The 14,234-nt window shown below is 35.6% G+C and overlaps 4 protein-coding genes across 4 annotated transcripts; 3 read left to right on the top strand and 1 right to left on the bottom strand.

Annotated features, from left to right (window-relative positions):
• The first annotated feature begins 225 nt into the window (after positions 1–225).
• Positions 226–3,816, top strand: LOC149743184 (exosome complex component RRP42-like). The gene is made up of 8 exons (XM_089891771.1): positions 226–366; positions 649–750; positions 993–1,087; positions 1,467–1,632; positions 2,089–2,159; positions 2,385–2,508; positions 2,931–3,086; positions 3,485–3,816. Exons 1-8 carry the CDS (start codon positions 310–312, stop codon positions 3,584–3,586), a joined length of 873 nt encoding a protein of 290 aa, XP_089747897.1. The 5' UTR covers positions 226–309; the 3' UTR covers positions 3,587–3,816.
• A 143-nt stretch (positions 3,817–3,959) lies between these two features.
• On the top strand, positions 3,960–6,069 carry LOC149743183 (dehydrogenase/reductase SDR family member 13-like). The gene has a single exon (XM_089891767.1). The coding sequence runs from the start codon at positions 4,714–4,716 to the stop codon at positions 5,698–5,700; it is 987 nt and encodes a 328-aa protein (XP_089747893.1). The 5' UTR covers positions 3,960–4,713; the 3' UTR covers positions 5,701–6,069.
• A 32-nt stretch (positions 6,070–6,101) lies between these two features.
• On the top strand, positions 6,102–8,729 carry LOC149743182 (D-serine dehydratase-like). Its single transcript, XM_089891755.1, has 2 exons — positions 6,102–6,836; positions 6,915–8,729. The coding sequence occupies exons 1-2, from the start codon at positions 6,102–6,104 to the stop codon at positions 7,308–7,310; spliced, it is 1,131 nt and encodes a 376-aa protein (XP_089747881.1). The 3' UTR covers positions 7,311–8,729.
• Positions 7,584–14,145, bottom strand: LOC149743181 (uncharacterized). The gene is given in 3 exon segments (XM_089891694.1): positions 7,584–11,305; positions 11,307–12,372; positions 12,619–14,145. Coding segments are annotated over 3 exon segments (3,105 nt in total). The 5' UTR covers positions 12,719–14,145; the 3' UTR covers positions 7,584–9,366.
• Between the last annotated feature and the right edge of the window lie 89 nt (positions 14,146–14,234).

The raw sequence follows: 14,234 nt of genomic DNA, 5'->3' as shown, positions 1-14,234 counted from the left end.
ATTGCTATAATATACGTTATTCTGTTTGTGTCATGAATAATATTATGTATTAACACCTACTGGGCTCACTGGTTGATTCTAAATTGGTTAATGCTGACAACATGTGGAATAGTAGAATAGTAACTCCATATAGTGGAATAGTAACTCCATAAAAAGAGAATTAGACTGATTTATCCAGTTATTTGATGCTGGTTTATTTTACAACTGATAATGAGTTGTTGATTTTGTATATATTACTGCCTTTATTTCAGTAACATTTTTCTACTTGTTATTTAGTTGTTAGGGTGTAGGTAAAAAAACAACAACAAAATGGCTAAAGTTATGCTCGGTGAATCGGAAAAGTGGTTTATCATACATGGAATCCAGGTTAAGCATGAATTATAATGTATTAAATATAGGGAAGATATAATGTGATTTAAATTATTTAAATAAAGACTTTTGATAATGTGTAGTTTAACTTGACTAATTCCTATTTATGACTTCCTGTCATACTTAAAGTATATCTACCGTGAGCTCAATTGTATGTTGTTCTATTTTTGTATATTTTGCTTGAAAGTTCAGTTGAATGGCAGGTTTTTATGTTTTTAAAGTGTTGTCAAGTACAAACCTTTTTTTAAACTGATTGAAGCAAATCAATTATGTGATTAGGACGACATGCGTAATGATGGCAGGTCATGTGAGGATTATCGTCACATTGAAGTGGAAACTGGGGTAGTTTCAAACACACATGGATCATCAAGATTACGATTGGTGGGTTATAATATATTTATGTTGTAATTCAATAGAAATACAATAGTGCATATTTGGCATCATATAATACAGTTGTGAAAAGTGGCACCGCCTAAATAATTTGGTTTTTATGCATCAATTTTTTTTTATCAAATTAATTTTCATAAAGTCATATAGTCAAGTATTATATTACCTTATATGTAGGGGCATGATCATATTTTATAGTAATGTTTTCTAAAATATCCAAGCGTGTTTTATTTTAGGGAAGTAGTGAGCTCTTAGTTGGTGTGAAGGTAGAACTCGGATCTCCTGATCCTAAAGCACCAAATGAAGGGTTAATTTATTTCCATGTTGATTGGTAAGTTTTATTACTTTATTAGTAATTGGAAGCTAATGTTGTTAAGTTTGGTCAAAATTCAAAGTACTGATTATATAAATATCTGCCGATTTAGTTTATGTAACAGTCAGTATTGGTAATTAACATTATAGTACTGTGGGGTAAGATGTGACACCTTTAGCACATAATTTTCAAACATCTCAATTGTGTTTTAAGCAATTGATAATGGTCTATGTCTATGCCCTATGGGAGTCGTGAGGATACGGTTTTATAATTCTTGAGTGTTCTTTGTTTGTACTGCTAAACGGAACGAGAAAATAGAATGATAAGGTGTCCCACTTTCTCCCATCCTACTATATGTATGCCACAGTTATCTTATAACAAATATATTTATCTGCAGTTCCCCAAATGCAGATCCATCCTTCCAAGGGAGAGGTGGGGAGGATCTCAGTACAAATATATCTTGTATTTTAACAAGGATATACTGCAATAAGTCGTCCATTGACCTTAACACACTTGGTATCATACCACACAAACAATGCTGGGTTGTACATGTAGATGTGCTGGTAAGACTAAATAATGCATTGAATGTAATGTATGTAACTTACATTATCCTTGCGTGACTGGAAAACGTTAGTCATTATCACACGGGTTTAACACCTCGTACCAGCTCACGAGGTACCATGTATGTTACTTTGTGAGTGATTATTTTTTGGATTTTTTCATTTTTTTATGTATATATACTAGTGACCACTGGGTTGAAGAAATTGCCGTTAAGGGTCTTGCCCAAGGACCCATACGTCCACAATGGTAGCAGCGACGAGGCCTGAACCCATTACCTCTGTGTTACAGGCAGACACGCTAACCACTGCGCCACGGCGCCAGTATTGCTCAGCACTTTTGTGTAAAAAATATAATAACAAATGAAACCTTTTTTATGCAACATACAACACCATCATACAATGTATGCGCGATAAAATGCAACATGCAGCAGTTACCAATAATCTGGTATTTATTTTCAGATATTGGAATGTGGTGGTAACTTGTTGGATGCTGTATCAATTGCAGTGAAAGCTGCTTTGCATAACACAGGGTGAGTACAATATCCACATGACACAATCATTTTTGAATTCTGTCTATTGGATCTTACTTTCACATGTATCTGATACAAATGTGTTTAATCTCTCACGATAAAGCAAGTAGCAGAAAACCTGGTCATCACGTAGAGTGAACCCACTTTGTCTAAATGTTATAAACAACCCATAAAAAATGCATAAATCTTTTAAAAGCAAAGTAATTTGAAATTGTTTAATCGCAGGGTTCCGAACATTCAAGTCACGGATGGTGATGAAGGAACACAAGAGATTAGTCTTCCTGATGATCCAAATGATGTCAAATTTATAAATACAGTCAATGCCCCAGTACTTGTTACAATATCCAAGGTAGCTAACTTAAAATTGTTTCCTAACTTTCTTCAATACAGCATTAATACATCTCTTACAGTGTTCTTTAAAAATTTGCTCTAATCAAATTGCGGTTAACTTACAAATTAATAATTTAAAATTGTTTTAGAACATTTTTTATATGCGATACAAAAAAAAAGTGCCAAATAATCAGTGTTGCTGGTAAAAGTAGATTGTGATGGAACCGCTTATCCTTGTAATGAATACAAAAAGTTTGTTAATCATCACGCTACTAATGATTTTTATTAGCTTGTTTCGAAAATTTAACAATTAAGTTTGTGTTTCAATTTGCAACTGAACCACACCTTATATCCCTATATTTCTTTTTTTACCTATTTTTATTTTTCGCTACCGTGATTAAGGTAATAAATAAAAGTTATGATTATTAATATAAATTTAAGGTTGGTAGTCGACATGTGGTGGACGCCTCATCTGAAGAAGAACTTTGTTGCAACGCTTCACTTGTGATGGGAGTCACTAAGAGAGGAAGAACGACAGGGATGCGGAAGATGGGCGGAGGAAGTCTTGATCCAGAAAGTATCCCGGAGATGATTGAGGTGAGATGCTTATTCTTGTGTTTAAATTTTCTGGTATTAAAACAGAAACTATTAAACAAAAATCGGAAATTAACTTTATTTCACATTTTTTTCACAAACAAAAACTAATGAAAATGTTATTTGAATTTAAATTAGTTACTTTTTCGTACTGTAAATTTAGAATTATATGAAGTGCGTAATGGTAGATTGCTTACTACGTAAACGAGGGTTAGGAAAAGGACGATTACAAGCCAAAGTTTAAACAATGATTGTTTTATTTGTTAATTCAGCTTTGTACCCATTTATAAGTCAGTCGCTAAGAAATAGGTTATCCGTCATTTTAAAAGCAGAAAACACATTTGGCCAGTTAGATGCTGAATACTAAGCTACTTAATATACTATATACATTTTTTTTTTAGACTGGAAAAAACATTGGTCGCCAGCTTCATATTTCTCTTGATAAGCTGCTCAAAACTGAGCAAGGAATGGCTGAGGATATCGAAAAAGCTGGTTATTTATGACAAACCAAAGCTACTCTAAAGAATTTTAGAAATCAGGTTTTGTTTCTACTATTGAAAATGATCAGTATCGAAGCATGATGTGGCATTTCCTGTGAATGTCAACTGATAGTGATTGACAGTGTGATGGCTCATTATTAAAGCGAAAGAAAGTTTTTCTATTGTTGGCAATAATGTATGCAAAACGTGTCAGTTTCAATACACAACTTTCCAGTTGAACTGGTTTTGTAAAATCGTGTCTCAGTTTCGCCGAATTTAATTTTATCATGGGATTCATGAACCTTACATAAGAAATTAAAGAACTCAACTTTCATATCAAACAACAGTCGTAACTGTTTTGTTAGTATTAGAGTTCTATCAATTATTAAACTTTCAGGTTTGTTACACTCAAGCATGCTTGTGTAGGTTTAGTTTGATTGGTAAGGTTGTAAAAAGTCTTTGATTAGAGCATGCAACAAAAACTATGTTTCGTACAAGAAAGGAAAATAATTAAAATTCGTGGTCAATTAACAGAATGGGTAAGTTGTTTTCTATTCATACATAGTTGACAGTTTTAATTTTTAATATAACATTATGTTGTTTTCTAGAAGGTTCACTGCAGGACTAAAACCACATCCGTCTGACATGATCTACTTCTTGAAGTTACTATAACCACAACAGATGAATATTTAATAGAAAAACTATTTTTGTAACCATTTTATATGATATACCAAGTATAAAACCACTCTTCAAAGATACAATGTGACAATTTCATGAAAATGAAATTAAAATTTCAATAATTTCTTAAGCAGATGACTGTACCAGCAAAACAGTTAAATAGAAGATGCCAGATTGCAAGAATATTTGTTTGCTATTACAGTCACTTGATATATTTTCCATTGTTTATTTAGGAAGAAATATTAGTTTGTAGTGTACAGTTTATAGAAATATTGATCACTATGCAACAGAAAATAAACGCAGGAAAAATTGAACTTTACTTTATTTGAAATTCCTTCCTTTTGATCTAAACCTAGTCCAGCATTATTTATTTTAACTGTACCTAATTGCTGATAACTGCTGGTAAATTACAAATTTTGTATTAAGTGCACTTGTAACCAGTCATGTCTTTTTTTAGGTGCTTATAGGTGATCATGGTTTCTTTTGTAGTTGTTTACCCTGCTGTAATATTTGTTGGCATACTGAGTTATGCTTGGTGGGGTAATAAATACAAGCGAAGCATCTGCAAGTCGAAGGCTTCTTTGAAAGGGAAAACTGCTCTTATTACTGGAGGAAACTCGGGTATTGGAAAAGCAACAGCAATTGAGTTGGCGAAGCGTGATGCACGAGTAATTATTGCTTGCAGAAATAAAGCAAAGGCCGAAGCAGCCGTGTTTGATATTCGAAAAGAGTCTGGCAACCCTGAAGTTCTTTACAGGATTGTGGATTTCATGGAATTTAGCTCTGTGAAGTCATTTGCAGAGAACTTTTGTAAAGATGAACCACACCTTGATATTTTGGTTCACAATGCTGCTGTGTTTGGTACTGGAGAGAAATATGGATATTCTGCTATGGTTGTAACCAACGTTTTTGGACCGTTTATTATGATGCATTATTTAATGAGGAAGATGCTGCAACAAGCTGAAACAAGACCTGTTCGAATTGTTGTAGTTGGTTCTGATGCTTATATGTTTGAGACCTTCACTAAAGACAAATTAGGACAAATACCGGACAAGACTTCGTCATCTAAAACTGTTTTTAAAATGTACGGACTTAGTAAATTGTGCGGTTTGTACCATTTTCTTGCCTTGACCAAGAAACTACAGGGCAAAAACATATCTACATTCTGTGTTCATCCAGGAACAGTAAATACAGGATTGGGTAATGGGTTTTCACATGAAACATCATATGGTCCATGGCTTAGAAGTATAATTATGGGTCTGTTTGCAACTGATCCTTACTTTGGCTGCCAGACAGCAGTTGAATGTGCTGTTGCTGAAGGGATGGAACATAGAAGTGGAAAATATTGGAGCTATTTCAAAGAGCAAGAGTTAAAACCACATGCACTTGATCAAGACCTGGAGAAAGAACTTTGGGAAGAATGTGAAAAGATCACTGAATGCAAATGGGAGTTTACATAAATTAAAAAAAAACAATCAACATTTTTCACATTGTATAATTATTGTAAATTTTGATTAACTGGTATCATTTTATTGCTTTTTTGCAATGAATTATTTTTTTTAATTGTTTTTCACATGTCAACACTGCACCCATATTACTGTAAATTTGGTGGTGTCAAATTAAGTATAAACTCAATTAGAACAGCTATAATAAATATAGACTACTTTAAAATTTAGGTGTCAAATAAAAATTTAAATGTGGAAGGAATAATTACTAATTAACTTTGCATGTTGTTTGAAGGTTTATTTATGAAACTATGTAGCAAATGACTTTTGTTTTTAAAATTCACTGTTTTTGTTCCAATTGATTAATGGCTTTCCGGTACTCAGGTTAGGGTTAGGTTTATTTATCAGGAAAATTAATGCAGAAGATGAATGATTTAAGAACGCCAGCTTTGGTTGTTTACAAACACAAGGTAGAAGCAAATTGTGAGCGAATGCTAAAGCTTGCAAAAGATCATGGAGTTACATTAAAGCCCCATTTTAAAACTACGAAGTGTTTGGAAGTTGCTATTATGCAAACTGGAGGTACCAAGTGTGGAATGGAGGTTTCTACTCTCGTGGAAGCAGATTTACTTGCAGAAAACGGTTTCGAGAATGTGATTTATGCCTATCCCATTTCTCCACATAAGACTCCAAAATGTGCTGAGCTGAGTGAAAAAATGAAATCCTTCGTGGTATTTGTGGATAATGTGGCAGCTTTAAAAGCATTGGAGCAGTGGAAACTTAAAGATAACAAGAACTGGCAAGTTCTTGTGGAGGTAGATACTGGTGCTGGAAGATCTGGAGTTCAAATTGAGTCTCTTGATGCTGTATCTCTTATTAAGGAAGTTGTAAAGTGTGGCAATGTAACTTTCTCAGGTTTATATTCTCATTGTGGTCACTCCTACAAATGTAAAAATGCTGAAGAGATCAAAAAAGTGGGGAAGATGGCAACAAACAAAATGCTCACTTTAGTTGATGAATTAAAGAAACAAGGTATTACCTGTCCATCTTATGGTATTGGATCAACCCCTTCTTGTAGCAAACCTGCACCTGAGATGTCAAAGTTAACAGAATGGCACCCTGGAAATTATGTGCTATATGATCTCATGCAGGTAAACTTGATAATAGGATATCACATAGGTACAACTTGTAAAAGCTAGGCTGGGTAAATTAACATTATTTTATTACAGGTTAAGATTGGTTCATGTGAAATTGATGATATTGCTAGTTTTGTCCTAACAAGAGTCATTGGTCATTACACGAAAGGGGAAGATGTTTTTCTCATCATTGATTGTGGTTGGACTGCTATAAGTCTTCATGGAGTTAAAGACAGTGAGGAAACTTCAGGATATGGGTTGATTGTTGATCATCCAGAGCTTAAGCTGGCTCATATGAGTCAAGAGCACGGTATTGTTAAAAGTAAAGATTCTACCAAACCGCTGGACTTGTCCCGCTATCCTGTTGATTCATTTTTGCGTATATATCCATATCATTCTTGTGCCACTTGTGCAATGCATCCAGTGTTCTATGTTGCTGATCAAAATGACAACATTATTGACCACTGGAGGCCAGTAAAGGGTTGGTAAACTAACATATTACCCAAAAATGCTGTAAACATTTTAACCTTCTTGTATAAAATACTGTGAAAACTACCCGTACAGTGCCAAAGTGTTGTGTATTATTTTTCCACTGCAAAAAATTCTTTAAGTTCATTTAATATTTTACATATACTGCCTTTTTAACATATGAAGAATATGGGATATGCTTATCTATAGCAATTATTGTTGAATCTGTAATCATATTAGGAACACCAGCATTCATTGTTATCATAATCATTTTTGCTGCAATGCTCTGTACCCATTATTTATAACATTTGTATTTCACCATTACTCTATACTTCTCTTTATTGTGTAATCCATAAGTGTTTCTCTGAAACAATTGTGAACTAAAGGTGGAATTTCTCTTAAGGGGTTTTATTTTTCTACCATGATCTAATGTTTGGGTCAAACTACTGTAAAGCCCCCCCCCCCCATTGCACGGGTTGTGTCGTTACCCACATTTTTCTTCCAATTACAAAGTAATTTGTTATAATTATTTGCGACACACGACTTACACTTACAGGTACCTCATTCTTCAACTAATATTTCATTTATCATTTTATCCTTAGCGTGTTAACGACTATTAATTTCCGTATTTGTTAATTCAATATAAAGTTTATTATTGTAATCCAAGGTATAAATTAAAAAAAATATTTATTTAAAAAGGCTAAATTTGGTTAAAATATTTTAAGCTGTATCCTCACAACTATAAAACTAATTATAAAACTGTATCCTCACGACTCATATAGGCCGCGTTGTTAATTGTTTAAAACGTGATCAGGATTTTTGGATATTATATATGTGTCTCGTCTTTCCCACCCTACCACATATCATTAAATCTGTCACACCCACACTTTAACTGTGCATATGTAATAAAGTAAATAATGCAAAGTGTATAGCCTACTACAATAATTGTAGAAGTCTCATTTTGCGTTCCTGTATGCTTCAATTGGGAGAGTTTGGTTAAAATTACGATACTTAGTTGCAATAACTCGATCCTTTAAAATCCAGGCAAGAACATTCTACGTTTCGTTCTCGTATGACTTCAAGTATAAGCATAGTACATGGCCTACTACACTACCAAATATATCTCTAGTAGGCCGTGGTTTATTATTGGAAAATAGTGTTTTAGGATTTAAGCATGCATAGACACAAAAAACAATTTTTTCAATTATGCTTTAAACGAAACGCATTATCGGCATATTGGTGTTACGTAAAGTGTGGTCCGGGCAGGGGCGGATCCAGACATTTGCTTTAGGGGGGGCGATTTTGTTACTAAAAACTCGAAAACCTTTAACAGACAAAAGTTATGTATTTTTAGCGCCGAAAACACACACAACAATAATGTACAAGAAAGGTCATAATCGAGCGAAATAGACGCCAAAATACATAGCCTACACTACAAAATCCAATCTGCGGTTTTTACTGTTTGCAAAACGGTTAATAATAGCATCTGGATCCATAACAATATCTCTGTGCTGGTGCATACTTTTTTTTAATTTAAAAGTTTTTTAATGTAAAAGTGCATACTTTTTTTTTAAATTTTTTTTTTCTTTTTATTTTTATTTTTTTTTAATTTTTTTTATTTTTATTTTTTTTACTTTTTTGTTTTGTTCTACGGCCAGGACTAGGGGGGGCGATCGCCCCATTCTCCCCCCCCCCTAGATCCGCCCCTGGGTCCGGGACGCTGCTCTAACGGCCTACCGCGATTGACCAGACTGATGTAGGATTTCTTATAACACACAGTTTATAGCATATAAAAACTACTATAATAAAACGGTAAAAATAACGCTCGAATACACTATAAAGTCTTGACCACAGTAATCAAATACAACAACGTTCTAACCACGGTAATCCAATACACCAATGACACCAATGTAACGTTACTCTGGTCACAGTTCGTGCAATTCCTGAAGGGTTCTACAAGGTGCTTACTATACAGTCTAAACCACTTACACATAGAAGCGAATAAGAATGACAATAACAAACTGAATAAATATATAATGGATTTTCAAAGCACATATTATATGTACAAAAACTGTACTTATTTCGCATTTACTGGATTTATCACTATATTGGAAGTACGTGTGTTTCTTGTTTGCCATTGTTTAACTACAATAGTGTATATACTGTGTACTCGGCTGCTTATTATTGGCGAATAAATTATTGGATTTAATGCACTGTTTAAAGGAAGTAAAACGCCAGCACTGATTACGTACACAACTGGGTCCAATTTTACCCCTGACAAGCTGATAAAAGCCATAATACAAATTGGAATCCAACACAAGAAGTTTGTAAGTATCAGTCGAACGATGCGATTCTGCATCGAGCTTTTTCGCGCGCCTGCAGCAGAGTTTGATTCCATCGTTGTGCTTTTCTGGTATATCAAGATATATCCAACCAACATGTACAGAAATAGTAAGAAGTTAACCGTTATTATACAGGTTGAATACAACCATGTTTCCTCTCCCATATACACAAACAATTTCGGCATACATACACTGGTGCTCCCGTAATAACTGATATCACCATGAATTTTAAACATTGGGGCATTTTGTCGTACAATGGTTTTGGTGTCTATCCAGTTTGCAGGTGTTTTATTAACCATTCGAGTAGCCAGTAAAGTCATGTTTAATCTAGACACTTCGTTCGTTTTGTAGAATCTATTCGGGTACCAAACGGCTACGGTAAAGTAACCAGAGGAATTATGAACTAAAGGAAGCAAGGCTATAAGCAGTCCCATGCCCCATGCAATCAAAGTTGGAACGAAAGTGAAACGAATCTTGGCGTTTCTCGTTCCTATAGGTTTGTAAACAAAAAATAATCGTTGTGTCGTCATAATCGTCATTATGAAGATGGTGGTCTCGCTAGACAGCAGCGCTAGGGCTCCAAGCATACAGCAAGATTGACTGCTTCTCCATTGCATGTCGTGGAAACAATATGATCCCGATAATACAATTCCTTTTATACCAATACAAATCAAATATATGCCCATAAGCAGGTCTGAAGTAGCAAGATTTAAAATCAACCAAACGTTGCTGTTTACAATAGCTGAGTTCTTGGAAAACCTTTTAAACCTTAAAATGTTCGAAGTTATAACGATACAATTGCCTCCGATTGCAAATAAACCCATTACCCATAAGACACCTCGAAAAACTGGGTTCCCTATCATTTCAAATTGCGAAGAGAAAATAGTTGACTTATTGCTATTGGCAGGGCATTCGTCGCTTCCGTCTGTGCAATCCTTGATACCGTTTTCAACAAGCTGAAGACTGACAGAAAGTGGTGATTTGTTCACACAGTAAAATCGCCTAAACTTACAAAGCGCAAATGCTTCATCGGTTCCATCATCGCAATCAATGATGCCATCGCATGTACGAGATATACCAATGCTAACCGACTCCCCTTGTTTGCAGTAATGTCTGTTTGTGCAGTTTACTTCGTCAAAACCAAACTTGCAAATGGGAAAAAACAGTTTGATGGTGTGCATCCAACTCCTAACCCCCCGTAAAAAGTTGCTGGGCGACGCCGACAAGTAGGAGGAAACTTGCGTGGCAGAAATGCCAGTAATGTTTGCAAGATCAGTCAATAAGCTAACGTTGGTGGTTTGAGGGTCGCTTATTTTTTGTAGAAATATATCAACCGAAAAGTTCAACGTTTTAGCTATTCTACGCAGGTAAGTGAAAGGCGTTGCGTATGTCTGTGGGACTTCACGGTGATATATAATTAAATTGGGCGAGGATGATCCGGGAAAAGATTGAAGTCCATCGCAAAATTTAATTTGCACGACGCTTGGCATTCCCAATGATCGATCAAACCAACACGTTTGCTGTTCACAAACTGCGGGTCTGTGTGTGCAATTGTCGCATTCGTCTTCTACACCAGGACAGTTAAAAATCCCATCGCACTTCGAAGCATATTTACGTGGGGAGTCCTTACAACGGGTTATTGTTTGCCAGTATTCGTGCACCAGTTTATTTTTTTGTAGCTGCCACGCATGCTTGCTTATTCTGCATACAAGTGCCCGCTTCAAGGCAAAACACCATCCCGGGAGGACAGGACCTAAAGGTTTGGTAGCTGAGGCAAGTTGACTGATTTCCACAAAGACATTCATCGGAGAAGTCGCTGCAATCCATTGTTCCGTCGCAAACTTGTTTAGCAGATATCAGCCTGCCGCTGCGCAGACAACGAAAGCACTTCATGTCTCCAACGAAGCAAAGGTCCGACTCGTCAGCGCAATTGGAATCAGAATTATAAAGATTTCTTTCGCTTATTTGAATATATTCCTGGCTGCATCCGTAAGAGGACTTCGGCTTACACTTGAAAAGACTCACTTGAGTTTCTGATCTTGATGGATCACTTTGTGGTAGGCAAAATGAAGGATGTATGCACGTGTCTCTACCCATAACCAATTTGCCACTAAAGTTGCATTGATATAATGTTGTCGTTTTATTCAGCACAGCAATGCATTGTTGAAGAACAGGGCTAGTATAAACATATCCACCAGTTACCATAACCCATCCGTATCCCTGTACGCATCGCCAAGCGGTTTCTTTGCATGCATTTGCCTCTGTGCACGTACTAAGCTCCCAGCATTTGAAGTAAGAACGTACTCCGAACATACCATCGAGTTGTAAAATCGCCAAGTCTTTCAGTCGTTGGTTTGGGCACTGAAGCAATCTAAACACGCATGAGCGGATAATAGTAGCTGTACCGTGGTGACAAGGTTCGTCAGAACCGTCACTGCAGTCCTGAAGGCCATCCAGCACCTTTCTTCGTTCGATGCACGGAGTATCAGATCGGCAGTTGCTTTTTTGAAAGATGCAGCCACATCGAACTTGGTTAGTTCCACACGTGCAGTTAAATTCGTCGCTGCCGTCACTGCATTGTGGCACTCCATCACATACTTGGTGTATTGGTATACATGACAAACCCATGCACGAGCTCGTGTTTTTACAGTCACATTTAAAACCGGTTTCTGGGCATGTGCAATTCGGCGTGTCGTACACTGTACCGCCACAATCTGACTCGTGGTTTTTCAGTCCGGTTGCTAAAAAACAAACATAACATGCTGCATCATTATTGTAAAGCAAAAAAAAGAAATATCAAGATAACAGTTATATAAGTTTGAATATTCACAGAAACAATAGGTATTCACAGATTTATATAAAATTATAAACGTATAGCTTCGCGACTGTAAATAAAGAGCGTTGCTAACTGTTTAAAATACGATCAGAAAATATGGAATTTAAGGTGTTAACGGTATACCAACTTACCCCACACCATACTCACTTACCGGTTAAATTACTCAGCATATTGGACTGCGCGTGCACACACTTTATGCTCAGCAAAAGTAGAATCGCAACACAGTGCATATCTTTAACGCTTAATATCATACCAAAACTTATTCTGTCCAAACATTGATCAAGTTACTTCAGCAGTGAAACACGTATAGCATAGGCCTACAGTTAGTTTATTTTCTGTTTTTAGCACAACGTACGTTACGGTGGGAGAAGACGGAGCACCTATTCATTCTATTTTCTCTTCTTATTTAGTAGTAAACAAAGAATATTTAAAGAATTATAACACCGTATCCTCACGACTTACACAGACCGTTGTTGATTTTTTAAAACGAGGTCAGGATATTTGGATATTATATGCTAAAGCCGTCTTTACTCACAATATATGGCAAACGTTATAATATATTAACTAAATATACTGATGCAACCGTTACAAATTTATTTCAAAATCCCTACCCATTTTCGAGATATTGACAAAAGAAAGTAATTGCTACGCTGTTTTTAACTACGCTAGATTGGTATACACAAATACCGGTGTCGTCACGGAATAGAATGAACTCAAAAACAGTACAGTTTTGAATTAAAAAAAGTTTGAACTGTCTATACACCACTTCTAAAACTTGACCGTTCGTTTTCAACTGATTAATTTCAGTATAGTTTACGTTTTGCTCGCAAAACATACACTTTTCACAAAGATAGGTTCCTCTTTTAGGCAGTCACTTTTTACTGATGCACAGCACGTTTAACGTAACAGACACTCGCCGTGGTGAGTCAGAAACTCAATCAAATTTTGGCTTATGTTATTATAAACAAAAACTATTAGCCTACGCATTATTAAATCAAAGTTATTTTGTTTTGTTGGTTCAAGATTATTTATTCTCAACGATTTGTCTTCTGAAGTTACCCATATGTCAAGTAGACTTTGGGTAACGAAGTATAAAGTTTAAGATGGTCTATATCTTTATATACCCTTTCGCATTTCTGTACTTTAATGTAACATTATGTAGTGTAGAAGGGGGTATATTTGTTATTGAGCGAACAATAAAGTGAGGGGAAAGCTTAATGAATATATTAACAGGCATTAACAATATATCATAGATTACATAGAATGAATCAGCGCACGAACTCTTGCGTATGTTTGCTACTTGGGTAATTTAGCCGCATAAAACACACACACGGTTATTTTCGATCAAGTATTTTTACTCGCACGAAGCTTTAATTCGGGCTGTATTATTATTAGTCATCACATAACTATCCCCACCCATATGGAGGCCCAGGACCAAGTTTAAACAGACATGTACATTGGGACTGTGTATTCAAGTTTCGTCTGGCGATTATGTCAATTGTGTGGTTAAGCATAAATAAATGTGCAGGGGCTTATATGCTGAGTATGTATTTTAGCAATCGCCGAAATTTGAACTGAATAAAATTTGCGAGGATTTATGAAAACAAACTGAACCATAAATTGATTTGAAGATATCTTAAGAAATAAGTGCTGTGCTGATGTTTTTACAGTGCAGTGTTGTACCAGAGTTTCTGATTGCGTTTTCTGGGTGTAAAACCTACCGCGATTTGTTATATTGACCTAAGTATAACAAAGACGTATCCATTT

The sequence above is a fragment of the Ciona robusta genome, chromosome 1 (genome assembly GCF_009617815.1).
Source record: "Ciona robusta chromosome 1, ASM961781v2".
Taxonomy (NCBI): domain Eukaryota; kingdom Metazoa; phylum Chordata; class Ascidiacea; order Phlebobranchia; family Cionidae; genus Ciona; species Ciona robusta.
The sequence above is the reverse complement of the archived record's forward strand: the minus strand, read 5'-3'. Positions and strand labels throughout refer to the sequence as shown.

Excerpts from the sequence above, each read along its gene's own strand:
- LOC149743184 (XM_089891771.1), top strand. The coding sequence starts at position 310 with ATGGCTAAAGTTATGCTCGGTGAATCGGAAAAGTGGTTTATCATACAT. Across the intron at positions 367-648 it reads TTATCATACATGGAATCCAG|GACGACATGCGTAATGATGG; the intron begins GTTAAGCATGAA and ends TTATGTGATTAG. Across the intron at positions 751-992 it reads GATCATCAAGATTACGATTG|GGAAGTAGTGAGCTCTTAGT; the intron begins GTGGGTTATAAT and ends GTTTTATTTTAG.
- LOC149743182 (XM_089891755.1), top strand. The coding sequence starts at position 6,102 with ATGCAGAAGATGAATGATTTAAGAACGCCAGCTTTGGTTGTTTACAAA. Across the intron at positions 6,837-6,914 it reads TGCTATATGATCTCATGCAG|GTTAAGATTGGTTCATGTGA; the intron begins GTAAACTTGATA and ends ATTTTATTACAG.
- LOC149743183 (XM_089891767.1), top strand. The coding sequence starts at position 4,714 with ATGGTTTCTTTTGTAGTTGTTTACCCTGCTGTAATATTTGTTGGCATA.